Genomic DNA, 25,731 nt, shown 5'->3' on the forward strand with positions numbered 1-25,731 from the left:
GGGTGCGCTCCACTCCGGCCATGTAAATGAGCCGTTGTGTTGAATATCGCGGTGGCTCCGTGGAGCAAATCCTGTGCATGTGCCCTGCCATCTTTGAAGCTCACTGCAGCTAGAAACATTCAGCCCAGGAAGTCCTGCCTAATGGAGCTGCCGGCCAATCAGCAAGCCGGCAGCTCTTAGTCCCAGGAGCACCACCGGGAGTGGTGGCCACTGCTGGTACTACACCCATCTTCAGGAGGAAGATGACGGATGGCCCAGAAAAAAGGTAGGTTTTTAGGGCCTTGCTGGGGACAATCGGTCAGGCCTCCGCAAGGCAAAGGGGGTCAATTAGTGGGGCGGGGGCGTACTGTGCATTGGGAGTGGTTGAGGCTTCGAAGGGCGGTGGGTCCTCCATGCCCGATCACGAGGGCCCCTCCCAGCCCACCAGAAGGCCATCTAGTTTTACCAGGCGGGCTTTCTGAGGCCTCAGCCACCTGCCAGCCAAGGGTGGTGGGCGGAGGCCCTTAAGTGGCAGTTAATTGACCACTTAAGGGCCTTGATTGCCTCGGGCGGGCGGTTTCTCACTGCAGGTGCCCCACGTAAATTGGCAGCGGAGGCGAGAGCGGGTCGGGAAGGGGACCCCTGCCTCCCACTCCATTTAACGCCCTCCTCACCACCTCCAGCCTGCCCTTATGGGGGGGGGCATAAAATTCAGGCCATTGTCTTCCAAAAGGCATTTGATGAGGTTCTGCAGAAGAGATAATTAGCAAAAATGACAGTGCATGGAATTAGATGTTAGCTTAGAATTAGATGTTAGCTTAGAATTAGATGTTAGCTTACGATTTTACCTTGGTTGATAATTGGTAGGGAGGTAGCAGACAGAGAATGGGGAGAAAGGGTTTGTTATTTGACTGGCAATACATGACAAATAGTGTAATAAAAACAAGAAATGTTGGAACCACTCAGCAGGTCTGGCAGCGTCTGTGGGAAAGAGAAGCAGAGTTAACATTTCGGGTCGGTGACCCTTCTTCGGAACCGAAGTTGGGTCACTGACCCGAAACGTTAACTTTGCTTCTCTTTCCGCAGATGCTGCCAGACCTGCTGAGTGGTTCCAGCATTTCTTGTTTTTATTTCAGATTTCCAGAATCCACAGTATTTTGCTTTAGTGACAAATAGTGTACTTGGGGCCTTAGCTTGTCCAAAAAAGCCCCTAAATTTTACCCAATTTTGAATTATTGTCAATATAGGTGCCTTTTTTAATTTTTAAAAATGTTCTTCCAAACTGTGCATCTATGGTGTTAGTATGCCTGCTTTGCATATACAGTACAATTTGGCAGGATACTATAATCAGTGTTGGGTACTGATTATAAATAATAAGCTCAGGTATGTGAATAGGATTGAAAGGATAAAGCTCACTTCATAAAAAATGGATCGTGCCCCACTGGTGTTTATTTTCAGCTCAGTCACAATCTGCAGATTTTTTTCTCCAGTGCAGGCCACATGCACAGCGTTGCTCATTACCATATATATTAATGACTTGGATGAAGGAAGAGAGAGTTGTATATTTAAGTTTGCAGATGGCACCAAATTAGGAGAAAAAGTAATTAGCGTGGATGGGAACTGGAAGTTACAAAAATAACATAGGCAGACTAAGTAAGTGGGCAAAAGTACAGCAGATATAATTCAATGTAGGGTCTTGTGAGGTCATCCATTTTGGATCTGAGAAAGACAATTTTTTTTATTTATTATTCATTTCATGGGATGTGGGTGTCGCTGGCCAGGCCAGCATTTATTGCCCATGAGAAGGTGGTGGTGAGCTGCCTTCTTGAACTAATGCAGTCCATGTGGGGTAGGTACACCCACAGCGCTGTTAGGAAGGGAGTTCCAGGATTTTGACCCAGCGACAGTAAAGGTTCGGGGATATAGTTCCAAATCAAGATGGTATGTGGCTTGGAAAGGAACTTGCAGGTGGTGGTGTTCCCATGCATCTGCAACCCTTGTCCTTCTAGTCGGTACAGGTCGCGGGTTTGGAAGATGCTGCCTGAGAAGCCTTGGTGCATTGCTGCAGTGCGTCGTGTAGATAGTACACACTGCTGCCACTGTGCGTTGGTGGTGAAGGGAGTGAATGTTTGTGGACGGGGTGCCAATTTAGCGGGCTGCTTTGTCCTGGATGGTGTTGAGCTTCTTGAATATTATTGAAGCTGCACCCATCCAGGCAAGTGGAGAGTATTCCATCACATTCCTGACTTGTGCCTTGTAGATGGTGGATAGGCTTTGGGGAGTCAGGAGATGAGTTACTCACCGCAGGATTCCTAGTCTCCAACCTGCTCTTGTAGCCATAGTATTTATATGGCTACTCCAGTTCAGTTTCTGGTCAATGGTAACCCCCAGGATGTTGATAGTGGGGGATTCAGCGATCGTAATGCCGTTGAATGTCAAGGGGAGATGGTAAGATTCTCTCTTGTTGGAGATGGTCATTGCCTGGCACTTGGGTGGCACGAATGTTACTTGCCACTTATCAGACCAAGCCTGGATGTTGTCCAGGTCTTGCTGCGTGGGGACGTGGGCTGCTTCAGTATCTGAGGAATTGCAAATGGTGCTGAACATTGTGCAATCATCAGCGAACATCCCCACTTCAGACCTTATGATTGAAGGAAGGTCATTGATGAAACAGCTGAAGGTGGTTGGGCCTAGGACACTACCCTGAGAAACTCCTGCGGTGATGTCCTGAAGCTGAGATGATTGACCTGCAACAACCACAACCATCTTCCTTTGTGCTAGGTATGACTCCAGCCAGCGGAGGGTTTTCCCCCTGATTCCCATTGACTCCAGTTTTGCTAGGGCTCCTTGATGCCACACTCGGTCAGATGCTGCCTTGATGTCAAGGGCAGTCACTCTCACCTCACCTCTTGAGTTCAGCTCTTTTGTCCATGTTTGAACCAAGGCTGTAATGAGGTCAGGAGCTGAGTGGCCCTGTCAGAACCCAAAATGAGCATTACTGATCAGGTTATTACTGAGCAAGTGCCGCTTGATAGCACTGTCAATGACACCTTCCATCACTTTACTGATGATCGAGAGTAAGCTGATGGGGCGGTAATTGACCGGGTTGGATTTTTCCTTCTTTTTGTGTACAGGACATACCTGGACAATTTTCCACATTGCCAGGTAGATGCCAGTGTTGTAGCTGTACTGGAACAGCTTGGCTAGGGGCACGTCAAGTTCTGGAGCACAGGTCTTCAGTATTATTGCTGGAATGTTGTCAGGGCCCGTAGCCTTTGCGGTATCCAATGCCTTCTGTTGTTTCTTGATATCACGCGGAGTGAATCGAATTGGCTGAAGTCTGGCATCTATGATGCTGGGGACATCAGGAGGAGGCCGAGATGGATCATCCACTCAGCACTTCTGGCTGAGGATTGTTACAAATGCTTCAGCCTTATCTTTTGCACTGATGTGCTGGGCTCCCCCATCATTGAGGATGGGGATATTTGTGGAGCCACCTCTTCCAGTTAGTTAATAAAAGCAAAATACTGCAGATGCTGGAAATCTGAAATAAAAACAAGAAACGCTGGAACCACTCAGCAGGTCTGGCAGCATCTGTGGAAAGAGAAGCAGAGTTAACGTTAACTCTGCTTCTCTTTCCACAGATGCTGCCAGACCTGCTGAGTGGTTCCAGTATTTCTTGCTTTTATTTTTCCTCTAGTTAGTTGTTTAATTGTCCACCACCATTCACGGCTGGATGTGGCAGGACTGCAGAGCTTAGATCTGATCCGTTGGTTAGAATATTTTCTTAATTGTGAAGACTAGGAGCTGTGGAACAGTAAAGGGAGTTCGGTATCCATGTACACAAATCTAAAAGCTAGTGCACAGGCACAAAAAATAATTTAAAAAGTTACTGGAAAGTTAGCGTTTATCCCAACTGTGTTGGAACATGAAAGCAAGGAAGTGATGCAATAGTTATACAGACCATTAGTCAGACCTCCATATGGAGGAATGCAGTTTTGGGCACCAAATCTTCATCATGATATGTTGTCCTTGGGGTGGTTACTGCACAGATTCACCAAAATCATAGCAGGGTTTAAAGGGTTAAATTATGAAGCCAGGTAGCTTGCATTCCCTTAAGTTTATAAAGTTGAGGGTTAATCTGGTTGAGGTGCTTAGATTGATAAAGGAATTTAATCGGGAGATATAGCATGACAATTGCCTCTGGTGGAGAATCAGAATGAAAGGGCATAATGTTAAAATTAGAACTATGTCTTTTTGGGATGAAATCAGGAAGCACTTTCTCCACACAAGGAAGTTGTAGAAATCTAGCACTTACTTCCCCAAAAAGGCTGTGGATGTTAGTACAACTTACATTTTCAAGACTGTGATCAATAGATTTTTGTTGGATCATGGTATCAAAGGATATGGAACAAGGCAGGCAAATGGGCTTGAGGTGTGGATCAGCCGTTATCTAACTGAATGGCAGAACAGGTGCAAAGAGCCTACTCCTATGATTCTGAAATGCTTCAATTGATTTTTACCCATTATCACTTGGCTGGGCCTCAGTAGAGCCGAGCCTTTTCCTTGGATGACTGCCATCAGAATGAAAATTGCTGTGTGAGGGCAGCCTTTTTTCAGTTTTAACACTTCCAAAAAAAGAAACACTTGGCAGGAAGTTAAAACAGTCCTATAATCCATCATGTCCGATTTCTTCTTGTAATTGGGACATGACGCTGGAAAGCTGCCTCGCATTTCCTGGATTTTATTGAAGTTCTGCCATCTGTCAGTAAAATGACTCTCCGAGATGCCAGTTAAAAAAAAAAGCATGTTTCCTTAAAATACAAATTAAAAATTTATGTAAATTTTCTGCGTTTCATTTTAAAAAGCCAGATAAATTTGGGCTAATGGGAAGTCTACCGGACTTTTACGAATACATGTCACCTCATGCTTCAGGCTTTCACACTACAGTAACACTGCAGTGGGTACCCATAGCGACACCTTTTACTTGAAGGAAGTGCATGGAGTTGAAGGAGAAGTTGTTCAATGTGAGAACAAGTTCAGCCAGGCGGAGGAGGGTGGTGGTGGATGGGGACTGGTTGGGCCTCTGTTCCAGGAAGAAGCGGAGAGCCCTCAAACCATCCTGGTGGGGGATGAAGGTGTATTGGACGTCCATAGTGAAGAGGAGGGAGTTGGGACCAGGAAACTGGAAATTGTCAAAATGACGTAGGGCATCAGAAGAGTCACGGATGTCGATGGGAAGAGACTGGACCAGCGGAGAAAAGATAGAGTCTAGATAGGAAGAAATAAGTTCAGTGGGGCAGGAGCAGGCTGACACAATGGGTCTGCTGGGACAGTCCCGTTTGTGGATTTTGGGAAGGAGGTAGAAGCGGGCTGTCCGGGGTTGTGGGACTATGAGGTTGGAAGCCGTAGAGGGAAGATCTCCAGAGGAGATGAGGTCAGTGACAGTCCTTTGGACGGTGGCTTGATGTTCGGTGGTGGGGTCATGGTCCAGAGGGAGGTAGGAAGAGGTGTCTGTGAGTTGGCGTGAACTGGCCATTCTCCATTCTCCCAGTTTCTTCGTCTCCGACGCATCTGCTCTGATGATACTACCTTCCATGACGGTGCTTCTGATATGACCTCCTTTTTCCTCAACCGAGGATTTCCCCCCACTGTGGTTGACAGGGCCCTCAATCGTGTCCGACCCATTCCCCGCACCTCTACCCTCACCCCTTCCCCTCCCTCCCAGAACCGTGACAGGGTTCCCCTTGTCCTTACTTTTCATCCCACCAGCCTCCATATCCAAAGGATCATCCTCCGCCATTTTCGCCACCTCCAGCGTGATGCCACTACCAGTCGCATCTTCCCCTCCCTTCCCCTGTCAGCATTCCGAAGGGATCGTTCCCTCCGCGACACCCTGGTCCACTCCTCCATTACCCCCACCACCTTGTCCCCGTCCCAGGGCACCTTCCCCTGCAATCGCAGGAGGTGTAATACCTGCCCATTTACCTCCTCTCTCCTCACTATCCCAAACACTCCTTTCAGGTGAAGCAGCGATTTACTTGTACTTCTTTCAATGTAGTATACTGTATTCGCTGCTCACAGTGTGGTCTCCTCTACATTGGGGAGACCAAGCGCAGACTGGGTGACCGCTTTGCGGAACATCTCCGCTCAGTCCGCAAGCAGGACCCTGAGCTTCCGGTTGCTTGCCATTTCAACACTCCCCCCTGCTCTCATGCTCACATCTCTGTCCTGGGATTGCTGCAGTGTTCCAGTGAACATCAACGCAAGCTCGAGGAACAGCATCTCATCTACCGATTAGGCACACTACAGCCTGCCGGACTGAACATTGAGTTCAATAATTTCAGAGCATGACAGCCCCCCATTTTACTTTCATTTTTAGTTATTTTTTCTTCCTTTTTTTTTACATTCCTTTTTACATTTTTTACGATCTTTTTTTGCATTTATTTCATTTCATCTTAGTTTGTTCAGTTTGCTTACCCACTGTTTTTTCAGGTTGTTTTTCTTCAGGTTTGCACTTGCTGCTGTTCAATATTCAGTGTATTCACACCTAATCTGTACTAATGCTTTGTCTTTCAACACACCATTAACATATTGTTTGCCTTTGCTCTGTGACCTTTTGGTCAGCTATGTGGCCTGGTCCAATCTGCACCTTCTCCTTTGTTATCTCTTGCCTCACCCCCACCTCACTTGTTTATAATCTGTGATTTTTCTAATATTTGTCAGTTCCGAAGAAGGGTCACTGACCCGAAACGTTAACTCTACTTCTCTTTCCACAGATGCTGCCAGACCTGCTGAGTGATTCCAGCATTTCTTGTTTTTGTTTCAGATTTCCAGCATCCGCAGTATTTTGCTTTTATATTATTTGAATGCTGCTGAGGTGTACTTGTTGTGATCAGTGACACTGTGACTGCAAAGTGCTCTGTTTCCCCTCCCACGTCAAAATACTCGTTTTGATAGAGTTGCAAAGTAGGTAATGGAGAGCCAACAGTTTTACATTAATAAATTACGATATAAATTCACTTTCATGCTCTTGCTAAAATATGCACTTTAAATATTTATTAACTGTCTGAATTAAATAACACATGGCTTCCACAGCTGAGAATTACACAAAATGCACAGCACAGAAATGAACAATTCCATCCAACTGGTTTATGCCGATGTTTATACTTCACAGGAGTCTTTTTGTACTCGAATGACCTCTTCCCACCCTGCCCCCACATCCTTTTCCCTTCTTCCTCATGTAAGCATCAAGTCACCCATTAACTGTGTCAGTGCTCTCTACTTCAGACACTCGGGGGGGAATTTTATCCTGGCAGCGGGGTCTCGACATTTTGAGAAACCAACACTGAGATCCCCGCAACACCTTTTTTCCAGAAGGCCTGCTGATTTTGGTGCCAATCAGGCACTTAAGTGGACAGCAGCGGGCCTTCCATAGGATCTAGGACCCCGTTACCAGACGTCCTGCCCTGGAGAACTGCCAGCCAATCAGAGGCCAGCAGCTGCCGCGTCACCGCAGAGGCGGTGGCTGCTGATGGAGCTGACCATCCTCGAAGCTGAGGAATGTCGCTGGAGCCAGGGCTCAGGTATGTCAGGGAGGGAGGGGTCATGGGGGAGGGGAGGAGCGGGATCGGCAGCAAGAGCAGGTGGGTGCCCCTCATCAGGCACCCCCTTCCCAATGCTGGGTCCCTTGTTCAGGCACCAAGTGCCTTTTAATGACCCTCCTCCACCTCCCCCTACCCCACTCCCCCCTCCCCGGAGCCAGGAAACAGCCGGCATGGTTTTTCCTGTTTTCATACTGTGCTTCCCGTGCAGTGACAGGGCCGCCTGCTGCATGGATGATTGCGGCTGCAGTAGGGAGGCCCTTAATTGGGGGTTAATTGTCCAGTTGAGGCCTCAGTTGGCGGTGGGGTAGGAAGGCTGTTCACAGGCCTTCCTGCCCAGCACTAAATTTCGGTGGAAGTGGGATAGTGGCAGGATCCCCACCCCCCCACTACCTGACCCCACCACAATCCCACCTGATTTTATGCTCGCCCCGCCTCCAAACCTGGCATGGGGGACAGCATAAAATTCCACTCTCCATGTTCATGCGAGTTCCATATTCTTAACGCTGGGATAGAAACTCAGCTGGACCCAACTTTCAGCAGTACACATCCCAATCAAGAAGCCTGAGGTGGGCCCAAAATTGGTTCCTGCACCTCGTTAGCATTTTACCCGCAAGCTGCCAGTGCTGTTGCTTCTCTACTGGAGCATTGAAGATGGCAAATATCAAACTGCTTGCCTTGCCGGCTGCAAGGAAGGGACTAGGGGTCAGTCGCGGTAACTTTGGAGACAGCGGAAGCACCCCTCACACTAACTGGCTCTATGGGAAGCTTTTCTTTAAAAAAAAAAACTGTGAACGTTAAAAATAATGTACCTTTCGTTGGCAGCCATGGGGTCTCTGACGCATTCTGAGTGAAGCACCTGCCCTGCTATTGTAAACCAGTTTCATAGTGGAGTCGTTAAACAGGAGTCAAGAACCTTGCATATGATAATCAGGGGTTTAAAATACTTTAGGTGGCTTCCTAGAATGCCTGTAAAGCAACCAATACCAATATGGCAGCACTCGTAACACTGGCACGTCGCGCCTGAAAATCGGTCCTCTTTGTTCCCGTTTGCCTCTTGGAAACAGGTGCAACTGGGACCAATTTGTATCCCTCTGTGTAAAGAATCATTAGGTCTATGACAAGCTGAAATAAATATTAGTCTGGAATGTCCTAGTGGTCCTCTTCCTTATACCTAAGAGCAAGAAGCAGCTGATACTGTTATATTACCAAATCACTCAAACAGTGATACTACAAAGATTTTGAGCATTGAGTCTGTATTATATTCCTTGTTAAGTTGATGCTAGTGAACAATAGTGGTTATGCCTAAAATCATGGGAGGTCCAGGAACTAAAATCAGTTTAATAAAAACAGAAAGTGCTGAGAATACTCAGCAGGTCTGGCAGCATCTGTGGAGACCGATACTGAGTTAACATTTCAGGTCTGTGACCTTTCATCAAAAAGTCAGAAAGGGCAAAAGTTAATGTGCCTGAACAAAATCCCAAGTGAAGTTAGACTTGCAAGTACAAAACAATTACTTAGTCCTTCAGGATTTTGATCCGACAAAGTCAGAGCTGCCCAAACCTGGCTCCTCCGTGTCATTGTGATGAAGCAGAGATCTGTCCCAGCTCATATCACAAGAATATCTACATTTCTTTTAATATAATAAAACATGTGCATGAGCTTTTATTGAGCTTCCTGGTTCTCCAGTACTGTAACAATATTAAATTTGCCTCTGTAACTGAGGCTGAGATAGATAACCACCTTTCCCTCTGGAGGAAGGAGTGAAATCCACATCTGGCTGTCTCAGGCTACTGCAACCTGGATCTATAAATATTGAAATAGAATAACATTGTGTTTCTGTTCTTCTCTGATGTAAGTAGTTACATTTGAAGGAATATGCATCTCTGTGGACCAGCTATGCGAAATGAACATTTTCTTGCCCGTTTGCTTTCTAGATGATGTTATTTAGGTCAGTTTGTCTGATCTGATTAGTAATCAGATCAGAGATAAAGGATAAAAAGCTAGGCGTTCATGCTTTTCCTGTCCAGGATGATTTTCATGGAATCATAGACTATAACAGCACAGAAACAGGCCTTTGAGCCCATCAACTCCACCCTTGTGCTTTTCTCCACCTGAGCCACCTTGTCTAATCCGACCATTTTGTTTTCCCTGCATACCCTTTATAATTGTTTAATATTATATAGTAGATGTTCTCTTGGTTACTTCAGGACTATTCATGTTTACCATTTTTCCATTGGAGAATAAAGCAAATGTAGTTCACCCTCCACTGTAATTTGGCAAACTCATTGATGCAATATATCACATGACTGACATGAGGTAAAGTAATTAATACCTCATTAAATGGTGAAAGAGACAGACCTCACAGATTTATTTGTAATACTATTTAGCTGCATTTCCAGAAATTGCTTAAGAAACAAGTAATTTTGTTCTTATCTCCCCGAAATCTTTTATGTGTGGCACCATTAATGGCCCTCAAAGTGCCAGCAGAGTCAGAGGTGAAAATGGGATTTGATGATGGAGAGCAGAGACTCTGTGAAATCCTGGCTCCCAAGCCTGTGGACTCATGTTGCTGCTTGACCTGCTGAGTATTTGTTTTTAACTCCCTAGCGAGATGATGGAAGCAGTTATGGTTGATTGATTCAAATTCAAATTGGATAGATTTGTATCAGAAAATAATATTTTGGGATTCAGAATGTGAGTAATTTGAGATATGACGTGGTAATTGTAGCATGCTTGGGAGGGAAAAGGTGACTTTGGACTTAAGGTTCCCAATGCTCTCCACCCCTGGTATTTTTCTTGTGTCATGTCTGGGTCTGCTGTAGACTAACTGATAGAGATTGATTGCGATGATAAGTCACAAAAGCCATTATCATTGCATCATTGAAGGAGAAGAAGAAGAAAAACTCGATGGGTCTTGCTCTTTTTTCATCTAGTAATTCCTACGTTCCTAGTTATCACTGTATAGAGAAACTTCTTTCTGTTATTCATAATCCACTGTTAATTAAAGGTGTGGAGATGAAGGAGATTAGGTTCTCCGTCACGTCTACTCCAATCTAAAGTTGCATTTTTCAGTAACAATGTACACCACCTCATTGATCGTTATTAATCAGCTCTTCACAGATCCTGAGCAATGATTCTTTTATTCAATTCCAGCTGAGATGCAATTTCACAATTGTTAGTAATTTATTGTGGATGCTCAGTGATATTCTTGCAAAATGTGTTAAAATAAATGGAGATGGAAGACTAAGCTTCTTAGTTACAAGCTGTTTCAATCTTGAATCCCACTAGAAGAACAGTGGCGCATGCAATAACTGATTACTTTGTCCTATCTGGCTATTTGTCACTGATGATTGAAGGCACTTCTAGCTGTTGAACTGAACAGACAATCACTGTCAGTAGGAATATCAGATTACTGTTGTATAGATAAAGCAATGTCACTAACTTAATAGCATTCAGTATCAATGTAATGTGGAAATTTAGAATTGTTGATCCGTATCATGAGTCATTTAGTGATAATTTAAATTATTGGTTAAATCTTTTGGGATTTCAAGTTTTTGAAACTCACTCTGGCTGTTACATTTGATGTAAGATGCAAGAGCATCTGTAGAAATCATAAAATGAACCCTTGGGCTTTTAAAAAAAATTATCTAAATGGACAACTAAATAAATGCACTATTTTGTTGCCTCTTTACCTAATTTTAGAATAATCTTTTGTCATGCTAGGCCTCCACCTGCCAAGAATGAGGCACATGAATTTTGTCATGGACATTGACTTTAAACTGTTACTGGAGTGAGGGGAGGACTTGTTAAACAAATCAGCCATGGCTGAAAGACAGTTGCATATTAACAGATAGTGTTTGGAAGGACAAAGCAGCTATCCCCTGACACGTTCAACCCACAATGGACTTTTGATCACCAGACATTGAAGGCTGAATACACAAACGGACATGGTCAAACCAGCTGGTCACATGACTAACCTGCTGGGCAACCTGAGATTTTTGAATTTGTACAAACAGTTTGGGAAGAAAGTCTGTTGCTACTGGGCTGAGAAGATCTCTCTCCTGTCTGCTCCCATCTCTTTCTCACAAGCCTCTGAATCCATTGAAGACACATGAACCCCAAGAGAGAAAAGTCTCCTACAGCGAACAAGGTTTAAGAAGAATACTGGGCCCCAACGAAAAGCAAGATTTACCAACAATCAAGGATTCTACAGTGAGTTTGAAGAACCATAACAACAACTCTTCAGATATTGCCTCAAATCTTTCACTTTATTTCTTTTGTTTTCTTTCTGTCTCTATCTGCATGTGTGTATCGCGTGTGCATGCAAGCGTGGGCACATCGTGTATCCGTAGGCGTTAACCGAATTAGAGTTTAAGTTTAAGTTTTCATAAATTTCAGCTTTTCTTCTTTAAACCTAAGAAAGACTGTGCTGGTTTCTTTGCCTTATAATTGGAAAGTGGTGAACAAGGATTTACCAAGGGGGAACAAAAAACATGGTGTGTTTAAAAATAAACCCTGTTACAGTAAGACCAGGTGAAGGCTGAAAGGGAACCCTAGACCTCTTCTCACCTGGTCACAACACTTTTTACTTTCTTTGGTATTTTCTCTGGGCATAAAGTGTACCCTTTATTAAAATCCAACAGATCAAAGTATTAATTTTTTAATGGAAGCAGTTGATTTCATAATAAACTTTCTGATGCAAGCTCTAAAGCTGGTAGAGCAATTACTGCAGCTAGATGTCCTAGAAATAAGTCTGGGCTTGTTTTGGGGCCTAACTTACTGATGCAAGACTTGTATGCGCCTGAACCGGGAGGCCAGAGGATTGATAGAAATTGGACCTTGGGCATCATCAAGATAGTTGGCGTGAGCTGGAGGTGTTGGCTGTGCCTCCACAGGCACCTTGCCCTCACAAAGCCGTCAATGTCAGGCTGTCCACCTCACCAATTGCTGTTCTCTGGCAAGTCCCAGGAGGGTAGATTGAAGCAGGCTATAGCGTTGGGGTGGGGAGGAGGCCCTTATGCCTGCTTTGCTCATCATCAACTAATGATGAAAAGGGGTCATTTAACAAGTGTGCTATGCAACTGACTTACAGTGATCCCATAACCAACGGATCAGATCTAAGCTCTGCAGTCCTGCCACATCCAGCCGTGAATGGTGGTGGACAATTAAACAACTAACTGGAGGAGGTGGCTCCACAAATATCCCCATCCTCAATGATGGGGGAGCCCCGCACATCAGTGCGAAAGATAAGGCAGAAGCATTTGCAACAATCTTCAGCCAGAAGGCCGAGTTGATGATCCATCTCGGCCCCCTCCTAAAGTCCCCAGCATTACAGATGCCAGACTTCAGCCAATTCGATTCACTGCGTGTGATATCAAGAAACGACTGAAGGCACAGGATACTACAAAGGCCTGACAATATTCCGGCAATAATACTGAAGACCTGTGCTCCAGAACTTGCCGCACCCATAGCCAAGCTGTTCCAGTATAGCTACAACACTGGCACCTACCCGGCAATGTGGAAAATTGCCCAGATATGTCCTGTACACAAAATCCAACCTGACCAATTATTGCCCCATCAGTCTACACTCAATCATCAGCAAAGTGATGGAAGGTGTCATCGATAGTGCCATCAAGCAGCACTTGCTGAGGAATAACCTGCTCAGTGATACCCAATTTGGGTTCCGACAGGGCCACTCAGCACCTGACCTCATTACAGCCTTGATTCAAACATGGACAAAAGAGCTGAACTCAAGAGGTGAGGTGAGAGTGACTGCCCTTGACATCAAGGCAGCATTTGACCGAGTATGGCATCAAGGAGCCCTAGCAAAACTGGAGTCAATGGTAATCACGGGGAAAACTCTCTGCTGATTAAAGTCATAACTAGCGCAAAGGAAGATGGCTGTGGTTGTTGGAGGTCAATCATCTGAGCTCCAGGACATCACTGCAGGAGTTCCTCAGGGTAGTGTCCTAGGCCCAACTATCTTCAGCTGCTTCATCAATGACCTTCCTTCAATCATAAGGTCAGAAGTGGGGATGTTTGCTGATGATTGCACAATGTTCAGCACATTCGCGACTCCTCAAATACTGAAGCTGTCCGTGTAGAAATGCAGCAAGATCTGGACAATATCCAGGCTTGGTCTGATAAGTGGCAAGTAACATTTGCGCAGCACAAGTGCCAGGCAATGACCATCTCCAACAAGAGAGAATTTAACCATCTCCCCTTGACATTCAATGGCATTACCATCGCTGAATCCCCCACTATCAACATCCTGGGGGTTACCATTGACCAGAAACTGAACTGGAGTAGCCATATAAATACCGTGGCTACAAGAACAGGTCAGAGGCTAGGAATCCTGCGATGAGTAACTCACCTCCTGACTCCCCAAAGCCTGTCCACCATCTACAAGGCACAAGTCAGGCATGTGATGGAATACTCTGCACTTGCCTGGATGGGTGCAGCTCCAACAACACTCAAGAAGCTCGACACCATCCAGGACAAAGCAGCCTGCTTGATTGGCACCCCATCTACAAACATTCACTCCCTCCACCACCGACGCACAGTGGCAGCAGTGTGTACCATCTACAAGATGCACTGCAGCAACGCACCAAGGCTTCTTAGACAGCACCTTCCAAACCTGCAACCTCTACCACCTGGAAGGACAAAAGCAGCAGATGCATGGCAACATCACCACCTGCAACTTCCCGTCCAAGTCACACACCATCCTGACTTGGAAACATATCACCGTTCCTTCACTGTCGCTGGGTCAAAATCCTGAAACTCCCTTCTGAACAGCAGTGTGGGTGTATCTACCTCGCATGGATTGCAGCGGTTCAAGAAGGCAGTTCATCACCACCTTCTCAAGGGCAATGAGGGATGGGAAATAAATACTGGCATAGCCAGTGACGCCCACATCCCATGAATGAATAAAAAAAAATGTTTAAGGGACTGATGCCTCATGATGTCTCAGGAGAGCCGGAGGCCTGGAACCCGGGGCAGGGTAGCCCCTCGTTTTTCCAATGACCTAGAAGTGATGCTGGTGGCCGTGAGGAAGAGGAGTGAGGTCTTCTTCCCGGATAGTGGCAGGAGGAGGCCACCCATACAGACAAATAGCAGCTGCTGTCAAGGACAGAAGTATGGTTAGACAATCCTGGATACAGTGCAGGAAAAGGTTCCATGACTTCATACACTCTGGCAAGGTGAATGCAACCCCCAACCCTCAGGACTGGCCTCTGGGTATTCACCCTCCAGCAGACACATCACCTGAGGAGCCTTAAGGTGCATGCTGCTTCTGAACGTGGGAGGGGTGTGCGTCCAGGGCACTTACTCACCCCTCAGAATGACTCAATGCCGTAGCACTGCTGAGGACCTGCCAGCACTGAAACATGCAGCTTCTAATGAAACGGGCAGATGCCATTGGCCACAGAGGATGGCAGTGCCTTATCTCACTCTCTTTTGTTATTGTAGTAGGAGAAATGGGCATGATGCCCAGGAGAGAGCCCAAACAGGCGGAGGCGTACCGTACTTCCAAATGATCACACCAATGGAGGATCGAGCTATGGAAATAGCCGGGATTACAGACAAGGAGGAAGTTACCCCTGGTGAAATGGAGATGGTGAAAGCAGAGGGCAATGCGCTTATTAAGGGGGGTGCAGTCCACTCCACTCCATCCGAACACTGAGTTGCATTGAGCAGCCTTAGCACTGTATAGGGTTCTAGTCTCCTCGGCATGCTCTTATTATCTCTTGTGTCCACCATAGATGCAGACGTCCACCCCACGACACCTCTCTCCCCCTCTGCGGCCCCAGAAGACCAGCACAGAACCGAAGAAATACCTTCATACCTTACACGTGCACCGTCCACCAGCACAGATACGCGTTTAGATAGTGTGTCACTGGGTGAGAAGCATGACACTGTTGTGCAGGAGGAGGTGCCAGAGGCAGAGGGAGATGTAGTCAGTTCCCCCGAAGGAGGGAGGACAGACACAGCCCTGCTCAGCTGGGCAAAGATGCAGGGCCTTAGAAGTAATTGCAAAGGAGGCTCGAGCTTGAACAGCAGCAGGAGATGTGCTCCCACATGTCAGAGTGCAGGGTCATGGGCAAACAGTGGAGGAGTCCATCCAGCTCATGTGCACCACAATGGCTCAGGGCCATGAGAGCATGATCTCCTCCACTGAGAGAGTGGCCAACCTCATGGAGAACCATACGTGGCAGCACCTGGAGTGTATGCAAGAACTGCGCACTGATGTTCACAGCATGCATGCCACACTCTGTTGTCTAGCCTGGTCGGTGGTACTGGTGGCACAGAGATGTTTGAAGTGGATGCCAGTTGTGCCCCAGCAAGGGCTGAGGGTGTCATGGAGGAGGACGAGCACCTTTGTCATCCTTGGCCTCTTGACTCCTCTGGCAATGGGAGCCTCTGTGCAGCAGGGCCAAGTGATAGAGACTGCTCCTGCAATGATGTAGGTGCAGCAGCCTCTGGCGATTCCCCCACGGGCACCTCCACAACTGCCACATGCGCCTCAGCCACAAGCCGAGGCAAGTGAACAAACTGCCTCTGAGGCACAGGAGGAGAACTGCACAGAAGTGGCCGAGCATGGAGGCCACCATGTTGTGCGGAGCACTGAGTGTGTCACTGGGGTGTCTTCTTTCTGTAACTGTGCACTGTTTCCCTTTATGAGCACTATATAAATAATGACATTTCAAACCACACGTCTGAGACTCCGTTTATTGCTGGCGCGACAAGTAGGTGATGCATTTTGGGAGGACTAACAAAGCAAGGGAATATACAGTGGATAGTAGGACCCTAGGCAGTACAGAGGGTCAGAGGCACCTTGGTATACTTGTCCGTAGATCAGGTAGATAAGGTGGATAGGAAGGCACATGGGATACTTGCTTTTATTATCCGAGGCATAGAATATAAGAGCAGGGAGGTTATGTTGGAGCTGTATAAAATGTTAGTTAGGCCACAGCTAGAGTACTGTGTACAGTTCTGGTCACCACACTATAGGAAGAATGTGATTGCACTGGAGAGGGTGCAGAGGAGATTCACCAGGATGTTGCCTGGGCTGCAGCATTTCAGCTATGAAGAGAGACTGGATAGGCTGGGTTGTTCTCCTTGGAGCAGTGAAGGCTGAGGGGGGACCTGATTGAGGTATACAAAATTATCAGGGGCATAGAGAGGGTAGATAGGAAGAAACTTTTTCCCTTAGCAGAGGTGTCAATAACCAGGGGGCATAGATTTAAGGTAAGTGGCAGGAGGTTTAGAGGGTGGTTGGAATCTGGAACTCACTGCCTGAAGGGGTGGTAGAGGCAGGAATCCTCACAACATTTAAGAAGTATTTAGATGAGCACTTGAAACGCCATAGCATACAAGGCTATGGGCCAAGTGCTGGAAAATGGGATTAGAATAGATAGGTGCTTGATGGCCGGCACGGACACACGGACACGATGGGCCGAAGAGCCTGTTTCTGTGCTGTATAACTCTATTGTTAAGATGGTGAAGGGGCGGCACAGTGGCGCAGTGGTTAGCACCGCAGCCTCACAGCTCCAGGGACCCGGGTTCAATTCTGGGTGCTGCCTGTGTGGAGTTTGCAAGTTCTCCCTGTGTCTGCGTGGGTTTCCTCCGGGTGCTCCGGTTTCCTCCCACATGCCAAAGACTTGCAGGTTGATAGGTTAATTGGCCATTATAAATTGCCCCTAGTATAGGTAGGTGGTAGGGAAATATAGGGACAGGTGGGGATGTGGTAGGAATATGGGATTAGTGTAGGATTAGTATAAATGGGTGGTTGATGGTCGGCACAGACTCGGTGGGCCGAAGGGCCTGTTTCAGTGCTGTATCTCTAAACTAAACTAAATGTTCAAAGCTTCCTCCGTGGTGATGGCAAAGCCTTTGAGCAGATGTGCACCCTTCATTGGTAAGGGTTTAGATGTTTCAGGCTGTGTCTTTAATGGATGTGTTAGCCCAGGTACCTCAGACTGACTTTCATACCATACCCTTCGTCCTGGGTCACAGGGACTCATTTGAAACGTTCCTAAATCAAATGATTCCTGACATTCATGGCATCCTGACGAGACCTTCGTGCCCCATGCCATGCCCTGCCAGTTCTCTGTGCAGCCAGAGCACGTCAGTGTTATGTATCCTCTCACCGCCTCCACTCCCTCCTCTTCTCCCACCTCCTGCTCCTCTTCTTGCTCCGATGAACTTTCTCCTTTCAGGGCCTCACCGTCCTCAAGGTTCACACCTTTCTGGAACGCCATGTTATGGATTGTGTAGCAGACCACCACAGTGAGCGAGACCATTGTATTGGAAGACACCACCAGACAGTTCCGGGTACCGGAACTGCATCTTTAGAAGCCCAATGACCTGCTCAATGGTTGTCCTGGTTAGCAGGTGGCATTGATTGTATTGCCTCTGTGCCTCTGTCTAGGGCTCTCATAGAGGGTTCAGTTGCCATCTCTTCAATTGATATCCCTTATCCCTGAGGATCCCTCCACGGACTTTGAGGGTTGGAGTGAAGAGCTGTGGCAGCCTGGATTGATGAAGGATGAAGAAGTTGTGGCAGCTGCCAGGAAGGTGAATGCACACATGGAGGAAGCCTTTGTTGTGGTCGCATATCAGTTGAATGTTAAGAGAGTGGAAGCCCTTCCTGTTGATGAATTTCACTGACATGCACTGGATACCTTGATAGCCACATCGATGATGCCCTGCAGCTGGGGGAATCCAGCGATAGAGGTGAAACCCAATGCCCTCTGTGCCTCTGATGCCTCATTTGTCGTGAAATGAATGTACTGTCCAGCTCTGGCATATAGGGCATCAGTGACCCGTGAGATGTAGTGGTGTGCAGCGTTTGCTGACGCCACAAAGATCCGCAGTTGATCCTTGGAAAGAGCCAGAAGTGAAGAAATTCAAGGCCACGGTGACTTTGACAGCTACTGGCAGGACATGGTGACCAGTGCTCCAAGGTGTGAGGTCTTTAGCAACAAGATCACAGATGTCTGTGACCATCTGCCTGGAGAGTCGCACTCTCCTGTGGCACTGGTTCTCGGTCATCTCCAGGTAGCTACATCTTCACTGGTAGATCCTATGCTGAGGGCATGGCTTCCATGTCCTTCCTGCCCCTGGTTTCTCTCCCATGCCCTGCTGAGTCCAGGGGCTCTGCCCTTCCTGTGGAGGGTGCTGCTCCTCATCGCCACTGGGCCCAAAGTCTGACAGTCCTGCTCCCATTGCCAGCTGCTGTCTTCCTTGTGCTCAGCTGGTTGCCCAATTGTCCTTGGCAGCCTTTGACCCTTGCTTTTCTGCCCCCACAATGCCAGAAGGGTGAAAACCCCCTGCACTGCCCATGCACTTACTTCCCACCCTCCCCACCACACCCCCCCACCCCGCGCCAAGGGTCAAGGGCACCTGTTTGTCAATGGCCGAGTTCTCTGCACCATTTAACCTTTTATGTGTCCAGGTTAATTCTCTAGGGCGATCAGGACTGGCTCTGCACTGCGTATCTGACTCCCTTCACCTGGTCTGCCCCAGACAGTGCATACGGCCCGTGTGCCCCCATGAAAATCTCAATGGCCCCCATTAATAAGCTCTTAATGAGCTACTTAACCACTTTAGTAGGCTGTAATCAGTGATCGGGCAGAATCTTGATCCTGCCCTCCCTCATCCTGCTGAACATGGCCAGCGCTGGGAACAGCCTCAGGAAACAGGCAGGTAGACTAGTGCCGGTATTTTCGAGCCCCACCTGCCTCTGTTCCAGCCCCCATTGGAGTCTGAAAATTCAGCCTTATGTGTTTGCGCAGGATGCCTAGATAAACGGTCCCATGGATTTAGAGTAGGTCCAAAGCCTGTGCATATTGGGCCTATGTCATCCCAGTACTAAATTGGTATTCTCTGCACCCATTTCACACTCAACAAACAATTACAATGCATACCTATTTCTACCCGATAGAGTTTTAACATGAGTAGTTCTGGTATTATTTAGCTGCAAGCATCATAATATTTTGAATATTCTTCATCTACCAATGGTGAAAGGAAGAAGTCCAGTCTGCACATTCATGTTAAATATATGCCCCAATTCTGCTCTTGGCTGGAATTAATGGCCATTCTTGTAAACACAGGGAGGATGTTACATCATTACAAATATGCTGGAGAACTAATTTACAGTGTGAAGTAAAATCCATACAGAACTTTTCCATGTAAAATGTTTTTTGGATGTATTTATATTTCAAGTTTATAATTGTGCAAAGCAGTTCTGGCTTTAAACTGACAGTAAACTTGGGGGAGTGTAAATCAGTTATTAAGGCATGAACTGATTCCAAAGCGAAATGGAATGAACTCATTTTTGTCAGTTTGGGTTCGGACTCCAGATTTGGGCTGCATTTCCATTGTGACTGTAATATTTTTGTAAAGCAAAACTGCATTGCATTGATGCTACAGTGGTTGTGTAAATGTACCTTTTTTCTGTAAAAGGCATTCGAGTGTGACATCCAAATATGTTAATCGGTAACAGCGACACCAGCTATTTCTGTTTGAAGGGTCATGAATTGTTGATTGATAATATATGAAATGGCATAAATGGCCATTTTAGTTATTTCTCTAGAGGTTCTGCTGATTGACTGGTAAAGTTACAGCAGGAGATTGGGACATCCCTTGCAGAAGTTCAGGATCTGGCTATCTATCTTCAGCCAGTACAGGCAAAAGAATTTAGCAGACGACAATAATAGTCTCCTTTTTATTTTAATATTATTTGTTTTGCTGATAATTTACTCCCCTTCCTAAATCTTGATTACCACTCCATTACAGATGGACAGGCCACCCTCAGGGACCTCACCCTTTGGCCATTCTTCACCCATGAGCCCAGAGAGTGAGTGTCATTGTCAGTGGGCCATTTTACCATTGTAGGCTTCACAGCTGATCCCAATCCTGTGTTGACCTATTAAGGTCGGGGCACTGAGACCAATGGTAGTGTTCCTGCCACCACCCTCAAACTGAGAGTGGGTAACTCAGCACAGAACAGAGATTGACTATTGGACCTTCCTGGTCTGTGAGGCTTACCTAATCACTACACTAATCAACCATCCATGGCAGAGTTTGTGCCTTTCTGTAACAATGCACTAGGCTGTGACTGTAGATATTGGCATGCACTGTTTATAGTTTCATCACTAAGAGAAACCACAAAGTGTCCTTTAGGTCACAGTCCTCATTACATGTCTTTGTGTGGATTCCAAATTCAATTTAATAGAGAGGATCAAAGAGATTGGTAACAATCTTTTTCCACCTATTGGTTTTCTAATGGCTTCTTTGTTAATGGGGAAGGATTGAAATAGTTCTGCTGATACGCACAGAAACACTAACCCAATTTTTCCCCCCTGTGTATTTAATTGCCAAAGCAACAACATCCGATTGTTTCAACATGCTGGAGCAGCAGATTTCACTAATCCTCATTATTAAATTGTTTCAATTCACAGATATTGATGAGTGCGCCCAAAATAAGCACTATTGTCGAGAGAATACCATCTGTGTGAATAGTGCAGGATCCTACACCTGCATCTGCAAAACAGGTTATATTAAGGTTGACGACTATTCCTGTACAGGTAAGAATTATGTGTATTACTTTCTTTTGGGCCTCCTTATCTCGAGAGACAATGGATACGCGCCTGGAATTGGTCAGTGGTTATTAGGGCGATAATCCAGCGGTTTGAAAAATATTTTAAAACACACCCTCTGCTTAACATTTTGGCTTGGTTACTGTCCATCACAATAACACTCATCTTAAAATTCTGTACCTTTTGCATTATCACAGAACCAAACCACAGAATTATACAGCACAGGAGGCTGCCATTCGGGCCATTGTGCCTGTGCCGCTCTTTCTAAGAGCTTTTCAATCAATCCTGTGTAATGAGCTAGCCCTTGAATTTTATATATAGGTGCACTTGCTGACATCAGGTGTAAGGGTTACCAGTATTGCCAACAATCATCATTTTTTTTAACCATTCATTGATTGCATACTATCGGGGGTAATTTCACATTGGGTGTGGGCAGAAAACTGGCAGTTGCAGATTAGTTTCACATTATGCAATGGCATTACTGGAAGTTTTACTAATATGTTTGTTAGGTGATATAGTCAGGTCAGCTGGACGCTACATGTTGGCAAAACATTTATCTGCAATTAACAGATCTTCCCTAATCACCCACAGTCAGTCAGAGATCATTCCGATGCAAGGAGCGGGAAAATATGCAAATTTTCATTGTAGGAGTTAGAAATTAGTCTGAAAGCAATTGTGTAAGATTGGTTCCTGTAGAAGAAATGAATAAATAATGAATTTTTCTCACCCACTCCAGGTAGATAAACAAGGAAGTTTGTTCCCCTCACATATAGTAGTTAAATACATTTTCCTGTGCATTTAAATGGGACAAGGATGGTTCAGGACCATTTTTTTGTATAACTATTTTGTTCTTAGATTGGTATAGGGGAGGAGGGGCAAAGCCACAATATGCTCAACTGTTGTTCATATTTAGAGAGAATTCAGAGGGGCCTAGGGAACTGAGACACCTAAACACAAGCCTTCACATTGGGTAAAAAAAACAAACCAGAGTAATGTTCCAGGGAAAAAGTGAGCAAAGTGACAGGAGCGGTGGGAGGTTTTTACTTCTGGGGCAGTAAATAAACACACTTTAACAAACATAAATTACAGAAATAACCCATTGTATAGACATAATTTTTGATGCCAAAAATGCTTCACAGAATGCTGACCATATACCTCTTTTCAATGTTTTTATACACAAAAAAAGATGTGAATACTTCCACTGATCCTTCAATGATTTCCCAGCTGCTGGTCCTATCACTTATTCTCCACTGTTGGATGTGGTGTGAAGCAGTACTTTGTAGAAACAGCAAGTGATGGCATGCTCTCTGAATGCCCAATGTTACGGTTAATCCAAGAAAGAAAAATCTAAGAGTTATAGACATGGATAGGGAATTATATCCTACTACCAGTTGAGACTCTTCAGCTGGCACAGAAGCTTTTAGGAAGCCCAATGAGCTCAAGCTCTTCGGCTATAATTGAGAATAAAAAAAGACATGCTTCTGAAGAAAAACATTGTTAGATTTCATTTTAAAAGTGAAAATAGTGCCTATTGTTTAATCAACTTATTGCCAATTTTGTGTTTTTTAATATTCTTATTTTGCTACAAACCTTATTCTACAAAATTAATGGCACATTTATCAGTTTAGTTATAGTCCACAGTAGCACGTGTGAATTTTCATAAAATATCTGCACCAACTTCATCAGTTCATCTTTTTTATTGGTAGCATTTGCTGACTGTTTATTGTTGATGGTTGTTTCCATATTGCTATAGTAAGTTTTCATTGCAGGTTTTTGTATCATTTTGCATGCTTACGATTGCCGTATTCCCCACCAGTTTAGTTGTGATTTGTTGCTATGTCACGAATGTGAAATTTCAGTCAATGAAGTGCAAATGCAATACAGAAATTTGCATGAGTTCAAGGAACAACATTGGAAATGTCATTTAGAAGTATAATGAACAAAATGTATGCTAGACAAAAGGAATGACATTGTTTCCAGTGAGTCAGGCAATAACTTTTAGTGATGATATGAGCAGTATGTTGTGTAATACGCCATATATATTATAGTTGATCAACCATTCATCATTCATATTCTAAAACAATTCTTCTCTGTTTCTGTACTATGAATGTACTACATTCATTGACTATTTGTGCTGCTCTCTGTGGGCTGAATTTTACCGCAGGCTTCAGGACCCTGCGTCAGGCCAAAAAGCAGGTCCTGAGCCTGCACTTGCCAGCAGCGGGACCACCTCGGCGATTTTACTGCAGGCGACCTGCAGGTTTGCCTTCCAATTAAGTACAATGGGTGGGCTCCTGATGCTGCTGGCCCAATCAAAGTACCGGCACCTCTGAAACCTCAGCAGCCCCAGTGGAAGAGATGGGTGCTGCTGAGGCAGGCAGGAGACCTCAAGGATGCCTCAAAATGGAGGTGCTGTTGTGTGATTGCCTTGAAGAGTAATTTACCTCTTAACATCTTAGTATGCTATTGATACAAGTACCAGAATGTAATCATGTGACTATAGTCTAGAGTCTCTCTGTAACTATGACACCAAGAGGCAGCTTCTGTAAATTTTTTTTTAGAATTAGAACATATATCTTCTTTGGCCTCCTTATCTCGAGAGACAATGGATACGCGCCTGGAGGTGGTCAGTGGTTTGTGAAGCAGCGCCTGGAGTGGCTATAAAGGCCAATTCTAGAGTGACAGGCTCTTCCACAGATGCTGCAGAGAAATTTGTTTGTCGGGGCTGTTGCACAGTTGGCTCTCCCCTTGCGCCTCTGTCTTTTTTCCTGCCAACTACTAAGTCTCTTCGACTCGCCACATTTTAGCCCTGACTTTATGGCTGTCCGCCAGTTCTGGCGAATGCTGGTAACCGACTCCCACGACTTGTGATCAATGTCACAGGACTTCATGTCGCGTTTGCAGACGTCTTTAAAGTGGAGACATGGACGGCCGGTGGGTCTGATACCAGTGGCGAGCTTGCTGTACAATGTGTCTTTGGGGATTCTGCCATCTTCCATGCGGCTCACATGGCCAAGCCATCTCAAGTGCCGCTGACTCAGTAGTGTGTATAAGCTGGGGATGTTGGCCGCCTCGAGGACTTCTGTGTTGGAGATACGGTCCTGCCACCTGATGCCAAGTATTCTCCGGAGGCAGCGAAGATGGAATGAATTGAGACGTCGCTCTTGGCTGACATATGTTGTCCAGGCCTCGCTGCCATAGAGCAAGGTACTGAGGACACAGGCCTGATACACTCGGACTTTTGTGTTCCGTGTCAGTGCGCCATTTTCCCACACTCTCTTGGCCAGTCTGGACATAGCAGTGGAAGCCTTACCCATGCGCTTGTTGATTTCTGCATCTAGAGACAGGTTACTGGTGATAGTTGAGCCTAGGTAGTTGAACTCTTGAACCACTTCCAGAGCGTGGTCGCCAATATTGATGGATGGAGCATTTCTGACGTCCTGCCCCATGATATTTGGTTAGGCCAAATTCATTGCAGGCAGCCGCAAACCTGTCGATGAGACTCTGCAGGCACTCTTCAGTGTGAGATGTTAAAGCAGCATCGTCAGCAAAGAGGAGTTCCCTGAGGTGGACTTTACTTTGGACTTCGCTCTTAGACGGGCAAGGTTGAACAACCTGCCCCTTGATCTTGTGTGTTAGCTGTTAATAAACCTGTTTGAGATCTTCAACCAACTGAATGCCATGCATCTCATTTATGTTGCATCAGACAACATAAAAAAGATTCTCATTGCAGGTGCCCTCAGATAGGTAAGTAAAAATTAAAATTTAGGGGGCTGAGGGCGGTAGACCATGTGGGATGGAGAGGAAACTCTGGGGGATTGTTGGAGCCACGGGCACTGTCTTTCCTGCCTGGGGCCCCCTCTATGGGCTATGGAGCCTCTGGCTCTGAGGGCACCCCCCCCCCACCAGGTTGCCACAGGGAGGCTGCCTGCCTGGAGCCGGGGTGGGGGGGGGGCACTCCACCATGAGCAAAATGCCGGCAGCTCTGTAAAATGGCCCTAAATATGGCCTTTAACTATGCAAATAGGCTGCCCGCCTCTGTGGAGCAGGCAGCTGATCCGCCTCGCAGCCTGCTGCTGGAAAACCTTCCTGGTGGCAGGTCAGTATTAGGGAGCCATCCCAATGCTCACTGCTGTTTTACCAGTCCCCCCGCCTCCGTTCCTGTTGCCTGGTGGCTGGTAAAATTCAGCCCTGTGAATCTATTTTGTCTTCCATTCTTTCTAGCTCTGATTTCAATATGATAAAACAGGCTCTGGCGAAAGTGGACTGGGAGCAGCTACTGTCCAACCTTTTTCACATAGTTTTTGTACATTTTTCTCCCCCCTCCCCCCCCAACTTTCTCCTCCCTCCCCCCCCCAACTTTCTCCTCCCTCCCCCCCCCAACTTTCTCCTATGTTCTTTATGCCTCAGTGTCATCACCCAGCTTTACACTCATCTCTTCCACCACTTTTTGTTTAAATTCTCTCAGTCTGATTTCTGCTGGCCACAGTAATGAGGCCACCCTGCTCGGTGTCCGATTATATCCCTTTTGATTGTGAATATGA

At 46.1% G+C, this 25,731-nt stretch overlaps 1 protein-coding gene across 1 annotated transcript in view; it reads left to right on the plus strand.

Moving 5' to 3' along the window:
- LOC137379809 (protein kinase C-binding protein NELL2-like) overlaps positions 1–25,731 on the plus strand; it is a 282,199-nt gene that overhangs the window by 114,541 nt on the left and 141,927 nt on the right. The window contains exon 13 of the mRNA XM_068051187.1: positions 21,050–21,175. Coding sequence (XP_067907288.1) covers positions 21,050–21,175 — 126 coding nt within the window. The remainder of the gene's footprint in view (positions 1–21,049; positions 21,176–25,731) is intronic.

This window comes from Heterodontus francisci, chromosome 18 (genome assembly GCF_036365525.1).
Source record: "Heterodontus francisci isolate sHetFra1 chromosome 18, sHetFra1.hap1, whole genome shotgun sequence".
Taxonomy (NCBI): domain Eukaryota; kingdom Metazoa; phylum Chordata; class Chondrichthyes; order Heterodontiformes; family Heterodontidae; genus Heterodontus; species Heterodontus francisci.